The sequence below is a fragment of the Rhamphochromis longiceps genome, linkage group LG17 (genome assembly GCF_057381845.1).
Source record: "Rhamphochromis longiceps isolate RC_006_pf linkage group LG17, R_longiceps_female_GT1.1, whole genome shotgun sequence".
NCBI lineage: Eukaryota > Metazoa > Chordata > Actinopteri > Cichliformes > Cichlidae > Rhamphochromis > Rhamphochromis longiceps.
Window position 1 is genome coordinate 36680505 of NC_140573.1, and position 19237 is coordinate 36699741.

At 42.8% G+C, this 19237-nt stretch overlaps 3 protein-coding genes, 1 non-coding gene and 1 pseudogene across 5 annotated transcripts; 3 read left to right on the forward strand and 2 right to left on the reverse strand.

Moving 5' to 3' along the window:
- Positions 1 to 573: 573 nt before the first annotated feature.
- On the reverse strand, positions 574 to 3095 carry LOC146650106 (achaete-scute homolog 4-like). Of its 2 annotated transcripts, none has more exons than XM_085387220.1 (4): positions 2718 to 3095; positions 2428 to 2565; positions 1386 to 1438; positions 574 to 1286 (listed from the first exon to the last, which is right to left on the reverse strand). In XM_085387220.1, exon 4 carries the CDS (start codon positions 1283 to 1285, stop codon positions 746 to 748), a length of 540 nt encoding a protein of 179 aa, XP_085243346.1. In that variant the 5' UTR covers position 1286; positions 1386 to 1438; positions 2428 to 2565; positions 2718 to 3095; the 3' UTR covers positions 574 to 745. The 2 variants fall into 2 exon arrangements, with proteins under 2 accessions (XP_085243346.1, XP_085243345.1); XM_085387219.1 differs by having other exon boundaries at positions 574 to 1289.
- On the forward strand, positions 2739 to 7971 carry prdm4 (PR domain containing 4). Its single transcript, XM_085387218.1, has 12 exons — positions 2739 to 2812; positions 3103 to 3169; positions 3367 to 3482; positions 4092 to 4280; positions 4375 to 5145; positions 5233 to 5382; positions 5472 to 5590; positions 5692 to 5777; positions 5865 to 5992; positions 6241 to 6795; positions 6879 to 7047; positions 7150 to 7971. Exons 3-12 carry the CDS (start codon positions 3368 to 3370, stop codon positions 7517 to 7519), a joined length of 2652 nt encoding a protein of 883 aa, XP_085243344.1. The 5' UTR covers positions 2739 to 2812; positions 3103 to 3169; position 3367; the 3' UTR covers positions 7520 to 7971.
- A 2447-nt stretch (positions 7972 to 10418) lies between these two features.
- On the reverse strand, positions 10419 to 15002 carry LOC146650108 (suppressor APC domain-containing protein 1). Its single transcript, XM_085387667.1, has 4 exons — positions 14746 to 15002; positions 11343 to 11513; positions 10777 to 10932; positions 10419 to 10615 (listed from the first exon to the last, which is right to left on the reverse strand). Exons 1-4 carry the CDS (start codon positions 14842 to 14844, stop codon positions 10526 to 10528), a joined length of 516 nt encoding a protein of 171 aa, XP_085243793.1. The 5' UTR covers positions 14845 to 15002; the 3' UTR covers positions 10419 to 10525.
- Positions 15003 to 17010: 2008 nt separating this feature from the next.
- trnal-cag (transfer RNA leucine (anticodon CAG)) lies at positions 17011 to 17093 on the forward strand. The gene has a single exon. It is a non-coding gene; the product is annotated as a tRNA-Leu (tRNA).
- A 1438-nt stretch (positions 17094 to 18531) lies between these two features.
- On the forward strand, positions 18532 to 18790 carry LOC146650110 (signal recognition particle RNA; annotated as a pseudogene).
- Positions 18791 to 19237: the final 447 nt, after the last annotated feature.

A 19237-nucleotide genomic window follows, 5' to 3' on the forward strand; every position in this document is an offset into this window, starting at 1 on the left:
CCTTTCCATCAGTGGAAAGACATTTAGCTAAACATTTAATCCCTGAGATGTCTTAGTATAAGAAAAAAAGTGTTGAATATGTTAAATTACAGAAAAAGCTCTGGTAGCTATTACTGTACTGTATGCGATTACGGTAGCTATGGAAAAAAAACACAAGCAAACTTAAATTTCTATAGTGGATAAACAGGAACTTTTGTCATTTTATCGGTTACATATCATTTGGGTGTAGTATGAATGGAAAAAGGGGAGGTCTTTATCCAAAGAAAAAGCTGTAAACGTTATGAAAATACAGTTAAAAGTTCAAAAGTACTTGCTTATAATTTCCAAAGCGCTCATTGGGCTAGATTTGAGTCTTTGCCAGGCCAGTTCTGGCCCCCTGGCCTCATGACACCCTTGCTCTAAAGTCTCTCTAAAGAGACATTTCGCACAGGGTTATGTTTTAGTCAAAAGCAAGCTCAGGAACCTTGTTGATACTTTTCAACCACAAAGAGCTTGTAACATGTGGTAAAAAAATAATTGGACGTTAATGCTTTTTTTTAAACTCAATTTAATGATGACATAAATGAGCTGGGATTATTTTGTAACATGTACCTTTTCCGAAAGTGAAGAAAGACATTATTATTTCATTGACTGCATGATATAAAAATAATATGACTCAATAATAATTACAGCTCATCTTTACTGTCCCTTTTTCCTTTTTACACTTTGATCATACACAGCAGGTCTGAGTGACAGGCAGGGCTATTTAAACAACATCCCCGCTTTCGCTTAGGCTGGTTTGAGTTTCTCCATCGCTAGTGCACTCCGAGCTCTGCTGTAGCCGCTCGAGTTTGCGCGCCCCTCCGAGTGACACCTCCACCCCGGAGACGTTTACATCCAGCAGGTTCTGCAGGTGTTTGATATAGTCAATGGCCGCTCGCAGCGTCTCCACTTTGCTGAGCCGTTTGTCGTCGAACTCGTGAGGCAGGTGCTCCCGGAGGCGCGCGTAACCCTCGTTTACGCAGCGTACTCGGTGCCGTTCCCGTTCGTTCCTTTTCCGGATAAACGCGGGCTCGAAAGAGTAATCGCACACACCGAGGGGTCCGTGAAAGGGGATGTAGGAGAATCGTCTGCAGGGTAATCTCTGTCCGTGCACGGGGTCAAAGTAGGCGTCCAGGTGGCAGGGCAGTCCGAGGCGAAGCGCGTCTTGACGGTGCGCTCCGCTGTTGTCCATGGAGATGCCGTGGAGAGCCAGCGGACGGACGAGTGAAATGTGCTCCATCATCCCCTGACTGTGGTAAGCCATTCTGCTGAAATAACAAGAAAAAATACATTTTTTATCATAAAGTCAGAGGGTATTACATCGATTCAAACCATCCAGCACCAAATGAATCGTTTCAACTCACCTCGTCAGAGCCTCCTCACAACAACCATCACTGGTGTGTGCGCGAGTTTCCTTCTGAATTTTGCAGATGAAACGTGTTATCTTTAAAAAAAAGAAAAGAAAAGAAAACAACAACAAAGTCGGCTGCCCTCGATGTAGTCAGTGACAGCTTGTTTGTTGGGGGTTTTGAGGCTGCTGACATGGGTGGGTGTGATCCTGGGCGGAGATGAATCCATGTAGCTTTTCTCAACAAGATAAAATTGTTTACACAACGTTTTCTTCCTTCCGCTAACAGTGTGAAGCAGTTCTCAGCAGGACAAAAAAAGATTGGAAAATTTTATTGGCTTATAAGTAATTTTCATTGTAAGTTATTCAACAATTAGCCTTATGGATGTTGATTAGGATTTATTTGGTGTATTTTGGGATAAAATATCCCAAAGTCATCTATCTTTGTTTTCTTTTTTCTTTTTCAACAATGATAATAGATGACTTTTGCAAGGGACTGTATGTCCTTGAAATCCTAATCCAACAACAAAATATGAGTTGAAGGTAGCATTTGTACGTAAAACCATCATGAAACATCATAACATGAAGTTATTTGTTCCACATGATAGCATTCAATCTTTCAGTGCCAAAAAATTGAAACTTATCACCAACTGGTAGTAAAAGCACACACACTCCTCAATGTCACAGCAGAGGAGTGTAAGATTAACTTCAAGTTTATCTGACAAATCAGTAAATCAAGAACTAGACTGGAGCAGCAAGAAGAAAAATCACAACCTAAACAAACCCCATAGAATTAGATAATTAAAATATTACCTTTTATAGTATTTTTTATTTAAAAGAATAAGAATATGTCTCTTAGAATAGTGAAGAATCTAAATAAGCTTCTACTAAACAGTAAAAATACAAGAACTTTTCTGTCATTTCATTGTCTACTATTTACCTACTTTAGTGTATGAGTGGCTGTATGTGTGCGTGGGGGGGGGGGGGGGGGCGTTCTTTATTAGCAGGAACAGCTGGAAATCTTATAAAAATGCAATTAAAAGAACAAAACTTTATACCCTCCACCATATCTTCCGTCCAGCGTACCAGACTGGAGTCTTTGCCGGGCCGATTCGGGCCCCGGGCCCTATGTTTGACACCTCCGAACTACAGCCTCTTTGCCGTGTTCGTACTCACCAACATCATTCCCTGGACAGCTAAACAAGCACCAAAGGAAACAAAATAAAGCAAATAAGCGTTTCCTAGTTACATTTTTCACTAAGAAACACCGCACAGATTTATAAAAACATTAAATAGTAAATATTAAAAACTAAAGGTAAATTAGGAGGAGGTTATCCCTCTTACTGACCTGTGATCAGCCGACGCGCCTCCATCCTTCTATGCTACGGCGCATGCGCCGGGAGGCAGTACTGTCATGGCCCAGGTCATGGAGGTATTGTGTTGGTATGTTGTTGTTTTCACGGCTTTTCCTTTTAAAATCCTCAACGTTTCAGCAACAAAGCAACACTTACGGACGTATCGAGTTACACGTGTAATACTGCCCAGCAGAAACCGCTCGAACAAAGCTAACAGTGCGGCCAGTCCGGAGATGTTGGGCTAACTAGCTAGCTAGTTGCAAAGCTTTTTTATTTTCTTTAAAAAAAAAAATCTGATAACGTTGACTTTAGTTTTAGCTTCTTTGTCAGTGTCATGCGCTTTAAGTTTATTTCAAGCCTACTGTCTTTAATTCGCAGGGACAGACATGTAGGAGCACCACTCAGATGTACACGGCTACTGCAGGACCTCAGTTGTTAAATTCAGGTAAGTTTGTACTTAATCTGTGTGCACATTGTGTGCTTTCTGTTTATTACTAAAGGCTTCCCTTCAGAAAAAAAGACGGTCGCGAGGTTGGTACAATAACCTTCTCACCCCCTCACCCTCCCAAAATGTGCTTACTTGTGTATGTTAGCTAGCTTTCTGGCTAAACGCTCAGGTTGCCTCTGATGTTGACTCTCCAGGATGAATGACATGAACCTCAGTCCTGTGGGCATGGACCAGCTCAGCGTGTCCTCAGTGAGTGCCAGCCACCTGGGTCTGCCCACCTCCCCCACGCACAATCCCATTCCCACTCCAGGTATGGAACACGCTGCTTCCTGCTCTTAATGCTGTAGCTGGGAACACATTAGACCGACCTGGTGATCTGTGATGGTCCACACATTTTGTCCTTTATAAACAAAACATACTCACTCCAGCTATTCTGCTTTTAATTCTGATTTCTGGAAGACCCAATAAGGAGAAAAAGTCACAAAGCATATTGTAATAATTATTTCTTATTGTTAAACAAAGTTATAATTATAAGAAATTTAGTTTGTTTTCTAACTGATACTTGTAAAATACTGACTCGTCATCAGAAGTTACACTTGCACTTAGATTTTTGTTAATGAAGGTATCAAGCTTGAAAGCATCCTGACAATCCTCACATATTTACATATATTTACAATATGGGTTGTGTAGAGGCCTGCTCAGACTCGTGGGGCATACATGACTGTGTCCAGATTTCTGTTGTCAGTGTTAACCCGGTTTCATGTACTAATTAAACAGCTATTGACAGTTATTTTTCACTTTATAGCTGGTGTATAAAATGTTTTTGTTTGCAGATAGATCATATTTTTCATTTGCATATTATTCTTTCTTGTCTCAAGCGTCAGTGTGTATTTACCTGTTCTTTGGTTTGGGAGTTTAGGTATGCCAGTGGCCATCCCCAGTCTGGGTCCTTCCCTTGGTTCTCTCCCTTCAGCCTTGTCTCTGATGCTCCCCATGGGTCCACTGAGTGATAGAGGGGTGATGTGCGGCCTGCCTGAAAGGAATTACTCCTTGCCCCCTCCACCATACCCTCACCTGGAAAGCAGCTACTTCCGACACATACTGCCAGGTGGGTTAAGGTTTCTCAGAACACTCATCTAGAGGCGAGGGCAATGTTTAATTTAAGTTGTATATCCCACACGGTCTCTGTGTTTGGTCTACAGGTATTCTGTCCTACCTGGCAGACCGTCCTCCACCTCAGTATATTCATCCCAGCAGCCTTAACATGGATGGGACCCTGTCTGTGCCCAGTAACAATTCCTCAGGTCTGGATCCCTATAGTGGCCCTGGAGGCCCACTGGAGCAGGGCCTGGTGCCCATGGACTCCAGACAAGTTAGTGGTCAGGCAGACCTTCACCAGACAGGTGCTCATGAGCTGGACTCTACAGGGCTTGCCATGGAGTCACGTGTCAGCAGTCCCATGTCTCCTGAGCGGATGGGGGAGGAATTGGCCTCAATGGATGGAGTCGGAGTAGTGCCGGTGCCTGACACCCAGCAGCAGCTCGGAGGGGGAAGGCAGCCCCAGCCTCACGAGGGCCTGACAGGGGTGGACTCTTCTGGTGGGGTGATGCCCCTGCATGGACCCCCTGTGCTCGAATTGCCAGTGGTAATGGAACAGGATCACATGGGGGGGCGAGTGGGCAACTCGGGGGGAGGGGGAGCAGGGGGACTTGGGGAGCAACTCCACACGAACGGGGAGCTGAACTCAGGCGTAGTAAGTGTGGTACTCACCGGCTCCATGGCCAACCAGAACCAGCTGGAGCCTGTGTCTCTGCATGGACACTCTGGGATGGGGCTGGAGGCCGTTAACGTGTCCCCCATCACTGCTGAGGTTTCTCTGGGGCCGGAAAACAACCTGGTGCTGGTGAACTCGACGCTGCAGCTCGAGGATTCCTCTTCCAACAAGGAGAACATGGTCAATGCTTACAGCATCTGTGAGTTTTTAACTTCAAGTCTCCTATCCAAGTAAAATCGATAGCTTATGGAGAAATCTTTAAAGCTAATGTGCATTTTTGTTTTAGGGTGCACACTGTGTGAGTGCTCATATACCTCAGACTGTCCTGAGCATGGCCCAGTCACTTTCATCCCAGATGCTCCCATCCAAAGCCGGGCTCGCCTCTCTCTCCCGCGTCCGCTGTGCCTGCGTATCTCTGTTGCCGACGAACCGCTCGGTAAGAAAAGAAACTTGATTATTAATGAGGACAGACCTCAGATGTTACTCTAAGCTCATGTTTAAATGTGCATGTGGTTGCACTCATAGGAGTTTTTGCACGGGACGTCATTCCACCAAGGACCTGTTTTGGACCAATGGTTGGCCAGCATTGTAGCAACGTGGACCTCTCTGATTGGCCGGAAAAGGACACACCTCAAATATGGAAGGTTAATCTTGTGGCCCTTTGTTAGGAGTGCAGTTGCCACATTCAATACAAAACCACGATGAAAGCATGGGAACGCATGATAAACAAGTTTTTCTGTCACAGATGTACCACAACAACGTGCTAGAGTTCTGCATCGTGACAACAGATGAGAACGAATGCAATTGGATGATGTTCGTCCGCAAAGCTCGGTGAATGCTCGTGTTTTTATATGCCATTGTTGCCTACATTACCCACAATGCAAATTAAAATTAACACGTTTTTGTTTGTGTGTCCAGGACACATGAAGAGCAGAATCTGGTGGCGTACCCTGCTAACGGTAAACTCTTCTTCTGCACAACCACTGAGATCCACCCGGACCAGGAGCTGCTCTTCTATTACAGCAGAGACTACTGCAGGCTGATGGGTGAGCGGACATGACTAAATATGTCTAACCCTCTGTATAAATTTAAGGAACCCTCATTTAGTACGAGTGTGAGTAAACAGCTGGACCCATTGTCTGACCCTACATTGGTGCAGTGGGTCCTAGGTACCTCCTGGTACACAATAATCATATGGTGAGAGTATGCAGGCAGTTCCTGGAGGATGAAGGAATAGATGCCATTGACTGGCCCACATTCTCAACTCTCTAACTTCCTTTTCTTTGGTTCTCAGGTGTTACACAGGTACCCGAGGGTCAGATCTGCCAGTGTGGCAAAGAGTGCGCCTCCTTCTCTGACCTTAAGTCTCATCTTGGCAGCCATAACAGTAACCACAGCCATACCCAACCTCCACACAGCCACAGCCCATCACAGCAGGACCACAATCAGCAACAGCAACCACCAACTCAGCAGCAACAGCAACAGGAGCAGCAGCCCCAGCAACACTCTCACCAGGAAGACAAGCTGACAAATGAAACCTCTAGCTCCTCCTCTTCCCCGTGGCCCTGTCACAACCCTGCTGCAGGGCAGACAAACACTGACACCGGCGCCAGCAGCGGGGGCGGCAGTGATAGAAACTCTGATAACATTACCTCCAGGGCAAAAGGTCAGGGCCACGTGCGGGAGAAGAAATTCAAATGCAGCATGTGTACTCGGGCGTTCATTACATCCACTAAACTCAAGGTGCACTTCATGGGCCATGTGGGGATGAAACCTCACAAGTGCGAGTACTGTAGCAAAGCCTTCAGCGACCCCAGCAACCTCAGGATGCACCTGAAAATTCACACAGGTAGGTACAGCGTAAATAGTGTAACTTCAGATGCTCGGCACACAGACTGATTAACACATGCACACATGTTTTCGCACTGACAGGTCAGAAGAACTACAGATGCACAGTCTGCGAGAAGTCGTTCACTCAGAAGTCCCACGTGGCGTCGCACATGCTCATCCACACCGGGGCGGAGAAGCTCAAGTGTGACCTCTGCGATCGAGCGTTCATCAGGAAACACGACCTGAAGCAGCACATGTTCTCTCACACACAGTGCGTCACTTCATTGCTTTAAAAGTCAACAGATGGATTGTACTCTCAGAATCCAGAGTGTCTAATAGTTGTTTTTAAATCTCCTTCATTTCTCAATGACAGTGAGCGGCGGATTCAGTGCCCAAAGTGCAACAAACACTTCCTCAAGACCAACCACCTGAAGAAGCACATGAACTCTCACGAGGGCCGCCGAGACTTTGTGTGCGAGAAGTGCAACAAAGCCTTCCTCACCAAATACCACCTCACGCGCCACCTCAAGATCTGCAAAGGGCCCAAGACAGAAAGGGGGTCCCGCAAGGAGCAGGACGCTGACGACGAAGACGAGGAGGAGGAGGAGGAGGAGGAGGAGGAGGAGGACGACGACGACAGCAGAAGAGGAAGAGAGAGACTGGTTGACTCGGCCAATAGTGAAGACTGCGGTTTAGATGTCGGTGGATATAACTCTGAAAAGTCCCTGTCACCCCCTCACTGACAACACTGTGCCTGTTGAGATGTTTTATTTATTTAAGTTCATAAAACTATCGATGTTTACCTTTCGTTTTTGCCAAATATAACTTTCTGAATATATAATAACATATTTGGCCATCAGTACAATTGAACTGCCACATTTTTGTCTAGTTTCTCACAAGAGCTGCTAAAATAATCTGAGATCTGACTGTATTTTCTTTCCTCTCATGACTCAGGCCTGTGTAATTACTGGTTTTCGGGTTTCATATAAGCTATCATTTATTCATTATTTTTCTCTTAATCTTAATTCTTCAGCTCACTCAGTAATGTGGCTGATAACCTTTTTTTTTGCTACAGAGTAATATGGTAGGCATTTATGGTGCATTATCCCACACTGGGTGTTAAAGTAATGTTGCAGCTTTATACTGTGTAATGCATATTTTAATAAACGAACAACTGTGCTATAGAGCAGACTGATATTTTTTATGTGTCATCTCATTAAGTTGCAAAGAAAATTTGGCAACTTTTTTTCAAAATCCTGCAAATCTGTTAACTCAAGGACATCATCTAGGACTTTCAAATTAACACCATTCGCGCTTTACCGAGAGAGTAAAGGGTAGCACTGCTGATGTCAGCATTTTTTAGTACTGTTAACAAATTGTAGAGCATGTTTTTGTGACGTATGAAGTCGAGCATGCCAGCCAGGAACTAATGGCTTAATTACACTTGAGTGAAACTAGGAATAAAAATAATGAGAACCATCAGTGCTGCCCCTCAGCCTCCTGGTAAATGCACCAGGAAATGATAAATACATTTGAAAGTCTTCTTGAGGATTTCCCCCTTGAGTTATCAGATTTGCAAGATTTTCAGAAAAACGTTACCTTAAGGTCCAGGTCAACAAGATTTTAACACCTCTGAGATTTTTTTAGGTGATGCACCTATGGTATAGATTTGAAAATCCCTAATTGCATTGTTGGGTGTCCATGCTACCCGTCTGCCCGCCTGCCAACAATTCCTCATCAGCCTTCTACAGCGGAGGGGTAAAAGTCTTGTGACTAGGAAAATCGTAGTGTTTGCTTAGTGATTGCACTTTTTTTTAAATTCTGTAACCGACCACTTTAGATTGTAAGGCAATTGTACAGGTTGCCTGGTGGGACGCAACATGTTTCCAAACTGACTGCAATCACTCGCCAGATAATTTATAAATGCAAACTGATTTCGCACACACTGCAATCACTCTGAGCCAGCTACAGCGATTGAGCCCAACTGAGTGCCTATTTCATTCTGAAGTTAAGCAACCATGTCACTATTAGTAGAGGAATTTCAACATTCATACTCCAATTGGAGAGAAAGTTGGGGTTAGTATCTTGCCCAAGTAAATTTGGCATGCAGACTGGAGCAGCCAGGGATTGAACCATCAACCTTCTAATTTGTAGATGTACTTCCTGAGCTACAGCCATCCCTACTTATTGTAAATTCCAGTAAATGCAGACAGTAATAGATTCTTTTTTTAAATTACAGCTAATAACAATATTTCCATAAAAAGAATGGATTTATTTGCCAGCTTGATTTCATTGAATGCAAGCTGATTGAAACCAGACTTACTGCTCTGAAGAGAACTCACTATGACCTGGTTCCCATCTTTGAAGTAACCACTTCAAAATACCACCTTAAACCATTTGTCCCCTCAGTGACTTCTCACAGTCCAGGCCCTGAGATGGCAAAGCAGCCCAAAACCATGATGCTCCCTCCACCATGCTCTACAGTGGGAATGAGGCTTTGCAGCTGATGTCCCGTACCGTGTCCCCTCGAAACAGTGTTGTATATTTTTGTTTCTCCGTTTTTTTAAATTTTGTTTTGTTTTGAACAACTCTTCCAGGATTGTTTCTTGAGCTCTTCTTGTAATCTTTACAGGACACCCTCTAAAGACAGTAGCAGCAACAGTCATTTAGCTATCAGCAGTTTTTCTTAATGTGAATTGATGATCATTCTTTTGTTCACTTTTCCACCAATGTGAATCTCTGTACTTCTCATTAAGTGATCAACTACTGGTTGTAACAGATGGCTGCCCCTCCCTGAGCCTGGTTCAGTTTAAGGTTTCATCCTGTAAAAAGTAAATTTGTCTTCCCGCTGTTGCCAACTGCTAACTTGTTGGGGGTTCGTGTGATTGTTGGGATTGTCTTGCTAATAATATAAATATAAATATAAAACACCTTGAGGCAACTAGTTTTGTGAGTTAGTGCTATATAAATTACATTGAAATGAACGTAATTAAAACTGAGACATGGGCTAGTCTCTCAAATTTGTGAGCCTTTATTATAATGAGATTACTTTGCTTCAAGTGTCTTTTGGAGAAGTACTAAACACTATTGCTCACTTATTGCACTTACTCAGTGCATTCAGTAAAGGAAAAAAAAAATTAATTTGCTCATGTGGTATCAGTTTAGTCATGTTGTGTCCATCCATTTCAGAGAGTATCTCCAAACATGGAGACATTTCATTTCATAAAGAATCAATGCAGTGATCCAGGTGTATCTATTATTCAACTGTACGTCTACATACAACTGAATATATTCACAGTTAGAATATGATTTATTCACGTGCTCAGCAAGCACATTTACAGAAACTAGAAGGTGTTATGGTTCAAATGAAGCCTGGGCATCTTTTTCTGGACTTGCAGTTGTTATTTAATATACTTTTACATTTTAATTAGACAAATAGTGCAGGAACAAATTTGTGGGAATACTTGGATGTTGACATAACCCTAAATGTATCATCAGCAGCAGAGAGCATAAAGTGGTCAAAGTTAAATGATAGTCATGAGGAATTAACAAATGCAGCACATTCAACACGTCACTCAAGTTATTCAAAAACCTTCCAGTCAGGCTGGTTCACTGCATACAAAGCAAAGAAAAAAAATAATGTATCATTTACTATCATTTATTAATTTAAATACATATTTACATGCAAATAACTGTATGATATCCAGTTAAATGTAAGTTTGGGGTGTAATACACGTGTAAGCTTATAGTCAGCAGTTCTTCAGTGCATGGAGTTGATTGAGGAGAGCGTGTTTTTCCTGTTCTAACAAGGATATTTGACAGTTCTTGTTCTTCACCTCCTGTTAAAACATGAAAAATGACAATGTTACACAAAGGGACAAATCATAAGAACGCTGATGCAAAACTTATTCACGTAACTTTATTAAAAGCTCTTAAAGAAGATGTTTCAATATTTAATTAAAATATATTTCTTCTACCTCCTTGAGGGTTGTTTCTTTACCTGAGTCAGTACTGAGTTGTGCCACCGGAGGTCACTGTCTGCCACTGCTTCAAGCAGAGAGGGGTTGCTGCCGGTCATGGCGTTAGGCTCACTCATCACAGAGCCCAGAGAACCGTTCACCCGCTGGATACGAGACCCGAGGAGGCAGGAGCGAGCCTGAGGACAGGCACACAGAACTGTTAGTGGGCTTAGAAACACCCGAATGGATGCCAAGCACAAGTCTCATCTTTATGATTGGTGAGGAATGCTCTCACTAACAGATGAAAATGAAATAGATGCTTAAAATGATGTAATTACAGGAAATGTTTGTCGTTTAGGAATGAGGCTGAAGTCTTGCACAATTTTTCAGATATTGACCACTAAACTTGGACGCTGTGCATGCTAAAATTTATGGTAAGGCCCGATGCAACTTCCATCCTTCAGCCTCGACAATAAGGCAGCCAGTTGTGATTGTGTTACAATGACAAGCCTTTTCAAAGTCAGAAGGAAGTTAAGACTGTAATCATTCATCGTTATTAAACATGACAGCCTCATGTCAGTAAAATCAAAGAGGCCCTTCTCTGTACCTCTGCTCCATCTTCATTTCTGGAGACAAACCCACTTCTGCTTTCGATGCTATCCTGCCAAGCCCTGTTCTCCTCCAGCCGCTGGAGATACCAGAGCCGAGCCTTCTCCAGAATCTCCAGACCAGACCACAGAGCGTCCTTCTCCTTCTCCAGATCCTTCAACCGTTTAATCTGAAACACAAAGAAGCAAAATGAAATGGAAAACTTTGTTTGTGCTGAGTTATATGATAGAACCAGTTTTGGTATGTCCCTGTGTACTAGGCTAACATGTTTGACCTTCAGGTTCATGTATAGAAGCATGTAAACCAGAGGCCCCGAGGCACTGTGTACCAGGCAACACTGAGCAGCAGGTGGCCTTTAGCTCTTTAGTCTATGCCCAGCGGGGTTACAGGCTCTTTAAATAGGCTGAAACAAAGACACACAGTGAGAAACATGACATGTGGCGGTGGGGCTTCATGACTTCAGACCATTAGAGTCACTGTAATCTCAACGACAGTGAGGCCGAAAACTCTATTCTCTATTTTAGAGTTAATAGTCTAAATTTATTCTGGCTCGGCTGCTGATCGTTAGTAGATTTACTGCTAACAGAAAACTGGTTACACTGATCCTTCAACAGGAAGCTGTGAAGATCGAGCTTGACATGTGGGAATGTGTCACTGGGATGACTGTAGAGTCACGCTACCCCGAATAAAGCAAAGATAGAAATGACTGAACGCAACCTGACTCAACACACGCACTTTATACATACAACGATGCGCATCACCTTTACGTGACAATTCAACTTGTCTGAAAAACACACAGTGAGTGAGTGTGCTGTTCAAATGGAAAACAAATTTAAAAAGCTAGAAGTATTAATGAGACATGCTCTTAATCTGAATATTGCTAACATGACCTCTTAATCCATGGCTGTCAACCTTATGTTATCAGTTTGCCACATATGATTCAGTTATGATAGTTAACCAAAAATGTACATTGTGAAAACATTCAACTCTGAGAGCCTTGAGAAAAAGAGATCAGGTTCAACATTATCTACAAGTTTGTCACATTGAGTCGGCTTACTGTTATCACAAACAAACACTACATTTAAAAAAAAAAAGAAAAGAATGGAGAAAGCATATACACCACTGGGCTGGCTAGCTGTTAGTGAGAAAACATGCACATTTGCTCTATAGTTTTCTCTGCTTTCTTGTCTCAAACGTGTTAATGTTTAAAAGAAACAATTAGACTTGCGACTATTTCTATAGGATTGTGCCGTGACCTTAACCCCTAAAATCCACATTTTTCCAGTTAGAAAATGTAAAATTCATGAGAAGTAAAAAACGCGGTGAGCGTGATATTTTATGCTAAACATACTGACATTAGCAGAATATAGTTTCCCTACCACAAGAGAACAACTGCAAAATATCATGGCAATTCCACAGGCAGTATCAAAGATGAAAGTAGTCACCGTGACCTCAGCTGCCATATATGGAAGAAAGGGTGGAGCCCTAATTTATCAAGCTAACTCTAGCTAGCTTGGTCAGAAAGCTGCATTCACAAACTGTTTGGGTGCAGGAATACGTTAATTGAGCCAATTAGTGCTGAGACTAACAAGCCAATTATACAGGCAGATGAGTTATTAAAAAGAGAAAACTACCCACACAGGCGCAAACCCTATTTTGTACCAGGCAGTAAATATGCTTTTTAATCTCTAAACTTCAACCTTTGAATGTATGAGTCTGTGGAGATTAACTTCATTTTGGTGCCAGCCTCAAGTGGCAGCTACAGGAACTGCAGTTTTTGCCACTTTTTCAGCTCTGGAGTTTGCCCCTTGGTAGCTAGCACCTATTAAACTTCTCTCCCATGGATAAAAATATAATGGAAGCACTGTTTAAAATATAGTTTTTGTTCTTCACTTTCTTTTTAATTATCGACTGAATGGTGACTGATATCACTGCACAGATATCAGGCTGATCTTATTTTTGATGCCTGGTGTGATTTTCTGATGGTTGTGGTGTGTTGCAGGGTACACCATCAAGACTATAGCTGTAATAGCTAACTATATACTATTTTAATAGTCAATCAATTGTTTTGTTAATTAGGTCATTTGACATCGGTGGCAGGAGGTTGTTACTTATTATTTGGCTCATAAGCGTAAACCTTTTTTTCTTAAATGTTAATAATGCAATAATAGATTAGTTTAGAAATGCTGTCATAACATATTTTATTCAGCAGAGCAGCTTCAACATTTATCTCAGCACTGTTTGCAGCACGTGCAGCAGAGTAGCATTGCAACTGAACAGAGGGTGGTGCATCATCATTATATGAATCCAAAATGTGTCTTTTCAACTAACAAAGCTGTTCCCCAATGGTGTGTCGAGGCACACTTCTGTGCTGTGTGAGGCAAGTCTAGCTGTGTGCTGGAATTCAATAACAGTCAGAACCTATTACTGCTAGACAAAAAGATATGGATGAATTGTTAATCCACTGTTTCAGTACTTTGGAAGCAGTGTTTACCTGAGGCAAATCATGCAAAAAAAAAAAGCTTTTTGCACAGCTGCCAAAAGTTGGATGTTATTACAGCATGACACATGAAAAACCTGACTGACAGTGAGAGTAGAGAGCCCTGAGCCTGAGCCTGTCAAGTAACTTGAGTAATACTCCACCAAGCAATATAAGGAGGCACTTAGAAACCACAAAATCCTCTTTTGCAAAACTTATCCAGCTTTAAAAATGCTGAATTTTTACCATGCCTTTTTTTTGAAAATGTGCAGATATCATGTTAGGCATATTATTAAAATTGCCTTTGTCCTACAGTGCAATCAAAGAATGAACTGAGGATATCTCGTGTGACACTGAATTAGCTTTATGCAGACATGAAGACTTAAAATTGGACGTTTTTACCTCTTTGAATTTGCCTAAAAAGTTAAAAAAGTTTTTTTTGTCTGTGAGACTACACTTGTGTTTGCTGTCTGTTCAAAGATTAATGAAAAGAATTGTTTAACAATCTCAGTTCTAATCAACAGATAAGATTTCTGACATTTCTGTCCCTGCACTTTAGTTGTTTGTGTTTCTTGGCACTCGTTCCTTGTAGCTTGTAGCTTGTACCGGTTGAACTTACTAGTGAAATATGCTGCCATTTAGCCTAGATAAACTTGTCTCTTTATAAGAATACTGTAAAATAATGAGTAAATGAGTCAAAATCAACACAGAAATGATGGATGTTACATTCCAGAGAAGTGGGAAAAGTCAGGTTATTGCAGGTTGGCCAAATGTACCAAACTAGTGACACTTCCCCAGAGACAGAAGAGTCCATCAAAAGCATGTTTAGTATACAACAGTTTGATCATTCATACAACTCCTAAAAAAACAGGGAGACAAAACAGATGATGTATAGACACACAAATACCACCTCTATCCTCACCCATAGGTAGAAGCGAAGTGCGTCCACGCTGCACAGACTGGTCTTAAGCGGGATGATAACCACAGTGTAGGAGCCAGAGCTGGAGGGACGATAGGCCATGGAGAGCTGATCAGTCACTGACAGCTACTGCTACCCCATACAGCTGGGTTGACCACAAACAACAAACCATAGCTTGCCACTGGCTGACTCAGAATAATACCGCGGGGAGAGAATGAGTGTGCATGAGTGAGAGAGAGAGAGAGAGAGAGAGAGAGAGAGAGAGAAGGCAGGACTGGAAAAAAAAGCAGCATGATACACAGGCGCAGGCAGCATGGTGCCCCCGGGGCGAGGTGATGAAAAATTCCACATGTCACTGACTGGTTGATCGACAACCAGTGACAAAGAGAGGGAGAACCGGGTTGGAGAGGGGGTGAGACTGGCACTGCCGGATCAAATATGAGAGAAAAGACAACAAAAGGTGAAAAAGCACCCAGCAGGAAATATGAAAATGAAGCTGCGGATGGGAGATTTGAGGGGAGGATACAGGTGTGGTTACACACTTATCAGCTCCTGATGTGTTTCCATCAGTGTCATAACAGCAGGGGGGGGGGGGAGCTTGTTTATCCCAAATTTACAGCAGAAGGCCAGAGGAGGAAAACAAGGCTGTGTTTCACAAACACTGGATTTTCCAACAAGATACGAAGAAGTTGTCCCTCAGCTCAAGGAAAATCATGCTAATCTGCAGCTAGGTCCAAAGGAAGGGCACGAAATCACTTTCTTGTTAGTTTCAGGTGAGCTTTCTGTCCCAACATGTTGCCTGGAATGTGACATAACCTGAGGATGAGAGATCAAGCACAGAGGTGTGGAGCACTGAATGGAGCTGCTAAACAAACTTGACTATGGCGAGTATAGTTTGGAGTTTGAGAGCAAGTACAGGAGATAGAGACTTCAGTAGGCTCAGTTTATTGACACTAACAGCATTACTATCAGCGCTCAGCTGTTCAGTTAGTCGATGGCAACACAGAAAATCAGCAACACATGTTATTCATTAGGGCCTCAGGCTAAAGTGGCTGTTATGGATCCAACAGCAGCCCTGTTGGAGAGATTTTAGTGCAACTTGTGAGGGAAAAATATATATATAGAAAATAAAATCCCCTACTGTTCCCCCTCAGATTGGTTCTACAATTAACCTCTACAACAATGTGTTAAATATATGTTATACTAGCGTTTTGCATCAAGCACAAAACTACCATCAATGAACGGACAAAACCAAACTTTGGAGGTACCCCTCCTGTTTTGTGTGAGGGCGTTTTGTGTTCAAAAGAGAGGTCATTCATTAGCTTGTGCAGCTAAGCTATGGACAAAAGTGCTCCCTTTTAAAGTGGACACGAAACACTACATGCATAAAGGCTAATTTACATCATGGATTCCTGCACGTTATACAGCATCCAGAGGATAGTCTGTGTATTCAAACCCACCTCTGGCGCTGGTGCCCTACCCTCAATTTTAAATGCATATAGACACTGAGGGTTTTCGGGAGGAGCCGTGCTGCTCTCTGGCAGGAAGCACCATGCCCTCCTGTGTTTTAAATGCACTTCTTCACTCACCCCCGTTCTGTTAACCATCAGGGCTGGGCAGCTGGGAGGAAGTGCTGGCCGTCGGATTGGGGTCTGGGATGCGGGGCCTCCCTGCTACTGCAGATAAGGAGGCGATCTGCTTTCCTCCACCCCAGAGAGAAGGGTTACATCTCCTGGGTCTGGGTACGGTTTGCCCCTCTGGGGGCAGGGGTACACGGACCTGGGATATAGAGTATGTTTGGGGAGTGTGAATGTGTGTACAGTGTCTATTTATGTTTGTCTCTACGTCGGGTGAGTGCTGAGTATTTGTTCGTGTATATGGGGGTGGGAATGCACGTTTGTGTCTGCGTGCACCTGTTCACCTCCCCTCTCCACACTCTCTGCCAGTGGCTGATGCTCTGAGAGGTCGGTGTGTTGGTGTTTCTTGGTGTTTCTTGGTGTCTGGGGCTGGGCGCTCATGTATGTACTGGCTCACTCCTGATGGCCTCTGGGCCTGAGGCCTGAGAGGGGTCACTGCAACCCTCTGCTCCGTGGCTGCTGGGTGACCTCTCGTTTGGGGCTCTCCTCAGCTCTTCCCAGGAGGGTGGCAGACAACAATTCTGATGGCTAAAGATCCAAACCTCTGTAACAACAGCATGATCCGAACATTTTAGATGGCATAGGCAGCCGTCCTAAATTTTTAACTTCACGAAACCATGACTACAGATGTGTCAGGGTGGCCGAGCGGTCTAAGGCGCTGCGTTCAGGTCGCAGTCTCACCTGGAGGCGTGGGTTCAAATCCCACCTCTGACAGCAAGTAGCTTGTCTGACACTGTTCAAGTAAAGATGCTGGTGTTGTGTCAGGTCTAATTCCACGTTGGTGAGTTTTGTAATAATTGACTTGTAATAGCTGACATGTACAACAAAGCAAGTCATTAATTTCATGTCACTAATATATTTACTGAAGATATATAACTGTCATGTACACTGTGCTAACTATTTATTAAAGGCACTATCACATACTGGTAGAATCACTTTCTTTTACACAAATCTGCAAATTTGAAATCACTGGAGCAACTTTATTGTCATTCGAGCATTATTGGTAAAATCAGGGCTGACCTTCTTTTTTTATTTACATGATCTTTATACCATTAAAATGCAAGTTAACCACTAAAGCTAATATGATTCGTTTTGTTTTCCAGTAAACAGCACAATCCAATGATTTCCAGCTAATTTTCTAATGGCATTATTTTGGCACTCCCATGGTGTAATGGTTAATGCTTTGGACTTTGAATTCACTTCAAAACACATTGAGATCTGCTTTTATGAGACCAAAGTTCTAAGCACCAACCATAATATCATATCTGTAACCTCTGTAACAGCTGCATGTATTGAGGGCTTAAGATGAAACAGGAAGCTCTGTGGAATTATCTATATCACCAAAAAGCGCTGTGGAAGATATAGATGGTTGAGCAGGTTAAGGCGTAGATTCGACTGCCACTACTGCATTCAGGTGTTTTCAATGCGGGAAACTGACTTGTTCAGATGAACAGGGTACAACTATTCTTAGTGTTACTCTGACAAAATGCATTTGAGATCTAAATTTCTCATAACACAGGTCTCTTAGTTGGGCACTGTTCAACCCTGCATAGTGACTAGTTTTGTAATGATGAACAGCATCTTCATCTTTCATTTGCTACTTGCTGTCAGAAGTGGGATTTGAACCCCCGCCTCCATAGGAGACTGCGACCTGAACGCAGCGCCTTAAACCGCTCTGCCATCATGACACAATAGCCCATGAGATTTGGCAAAATGATAAATACCTGTGCTGGTTCATCTTACTCTGGAAGACCTGACAAAGTCACACCTTTCACAAAGTCACACAATTCAGACAGACATTTGTAAAAAACTGAGAAAAACCTCAGAAGTTAGCCTCCGGTTTACAGTTTTCTTCAGTCTTTGTGGTCTGCCTCATGAATGTAAAATTGCTTGTGTAGCCAAACAGAATTCCTGCAGTTTGATTTCCATCAGTGTCCTGAGTTTGTCATTGTTTATGTGATTATTAAAAATCCATGAATGTTTTATTGTTTATCTGACAGTGCATAAACAAAATGATCACACACACTCACGTCCTTCTGCTAATTAAGAAAATCTCATATCAGTAGTTATTTGCTTTGCCATTACTTCCATTATTGATGGACACTACTCTAATGTGATGACGTTAAAAGCTCTGTGAGTGAGGCTGCTTCTTGCCAGGTGTGGTGGTGTGTGCCTGTAATACAAGCTACCAGGAGACTGAGGCTAGAGGATAGTTTGAGCTCAGGACCTCTGAGCTGCAGCAGTATATCAGGCATCCTCGCTCAGCATGGATATGGTGCACCTGTGGGCCCTGGTACCACCAGGTCATCTAAGGAGGCCTGCACCGGCAGACAGAGCAGGTGAAAGTAGGATCAAGCTCATGAATAGATGCTGAAGATCAGCCTGAGCAATGCAGAAGAAGCAAGTCTTTATGCACTACTGATTCACACAATGTTTTGTGCTCTCAGTGCATGAAGCATTAAAAACCCGCAATTATTCCCAGTGCTATCCATTTAGGATCTGCGTTTCCCATCAGCTTTCTTACAACTTATGTGTGAGAAATAAATCCATGTTTACATGTTTGCAAATTTCTTAAATACTGAATGAAATATATTTTGAAATGCTTCGTCACAGGAGCAGGATTTGAACCCACGCCTCCAAGGGAGAAGGCAACCAGAACACAGAGCTTTTGCTCAGCTACTGAACACTGATTACAAAGATGCTTGAGCACGCTTTTATCTGTCAATATATCATAATATACAATTGAATGATCTCGAATGCATAACCCTAAACTGAATGGAATCTGACTTATGTATTTAAACTTGAGGTCAAATAGCCTTAGAAACAAATAGCAACTCAAACATGCACACACATGCATT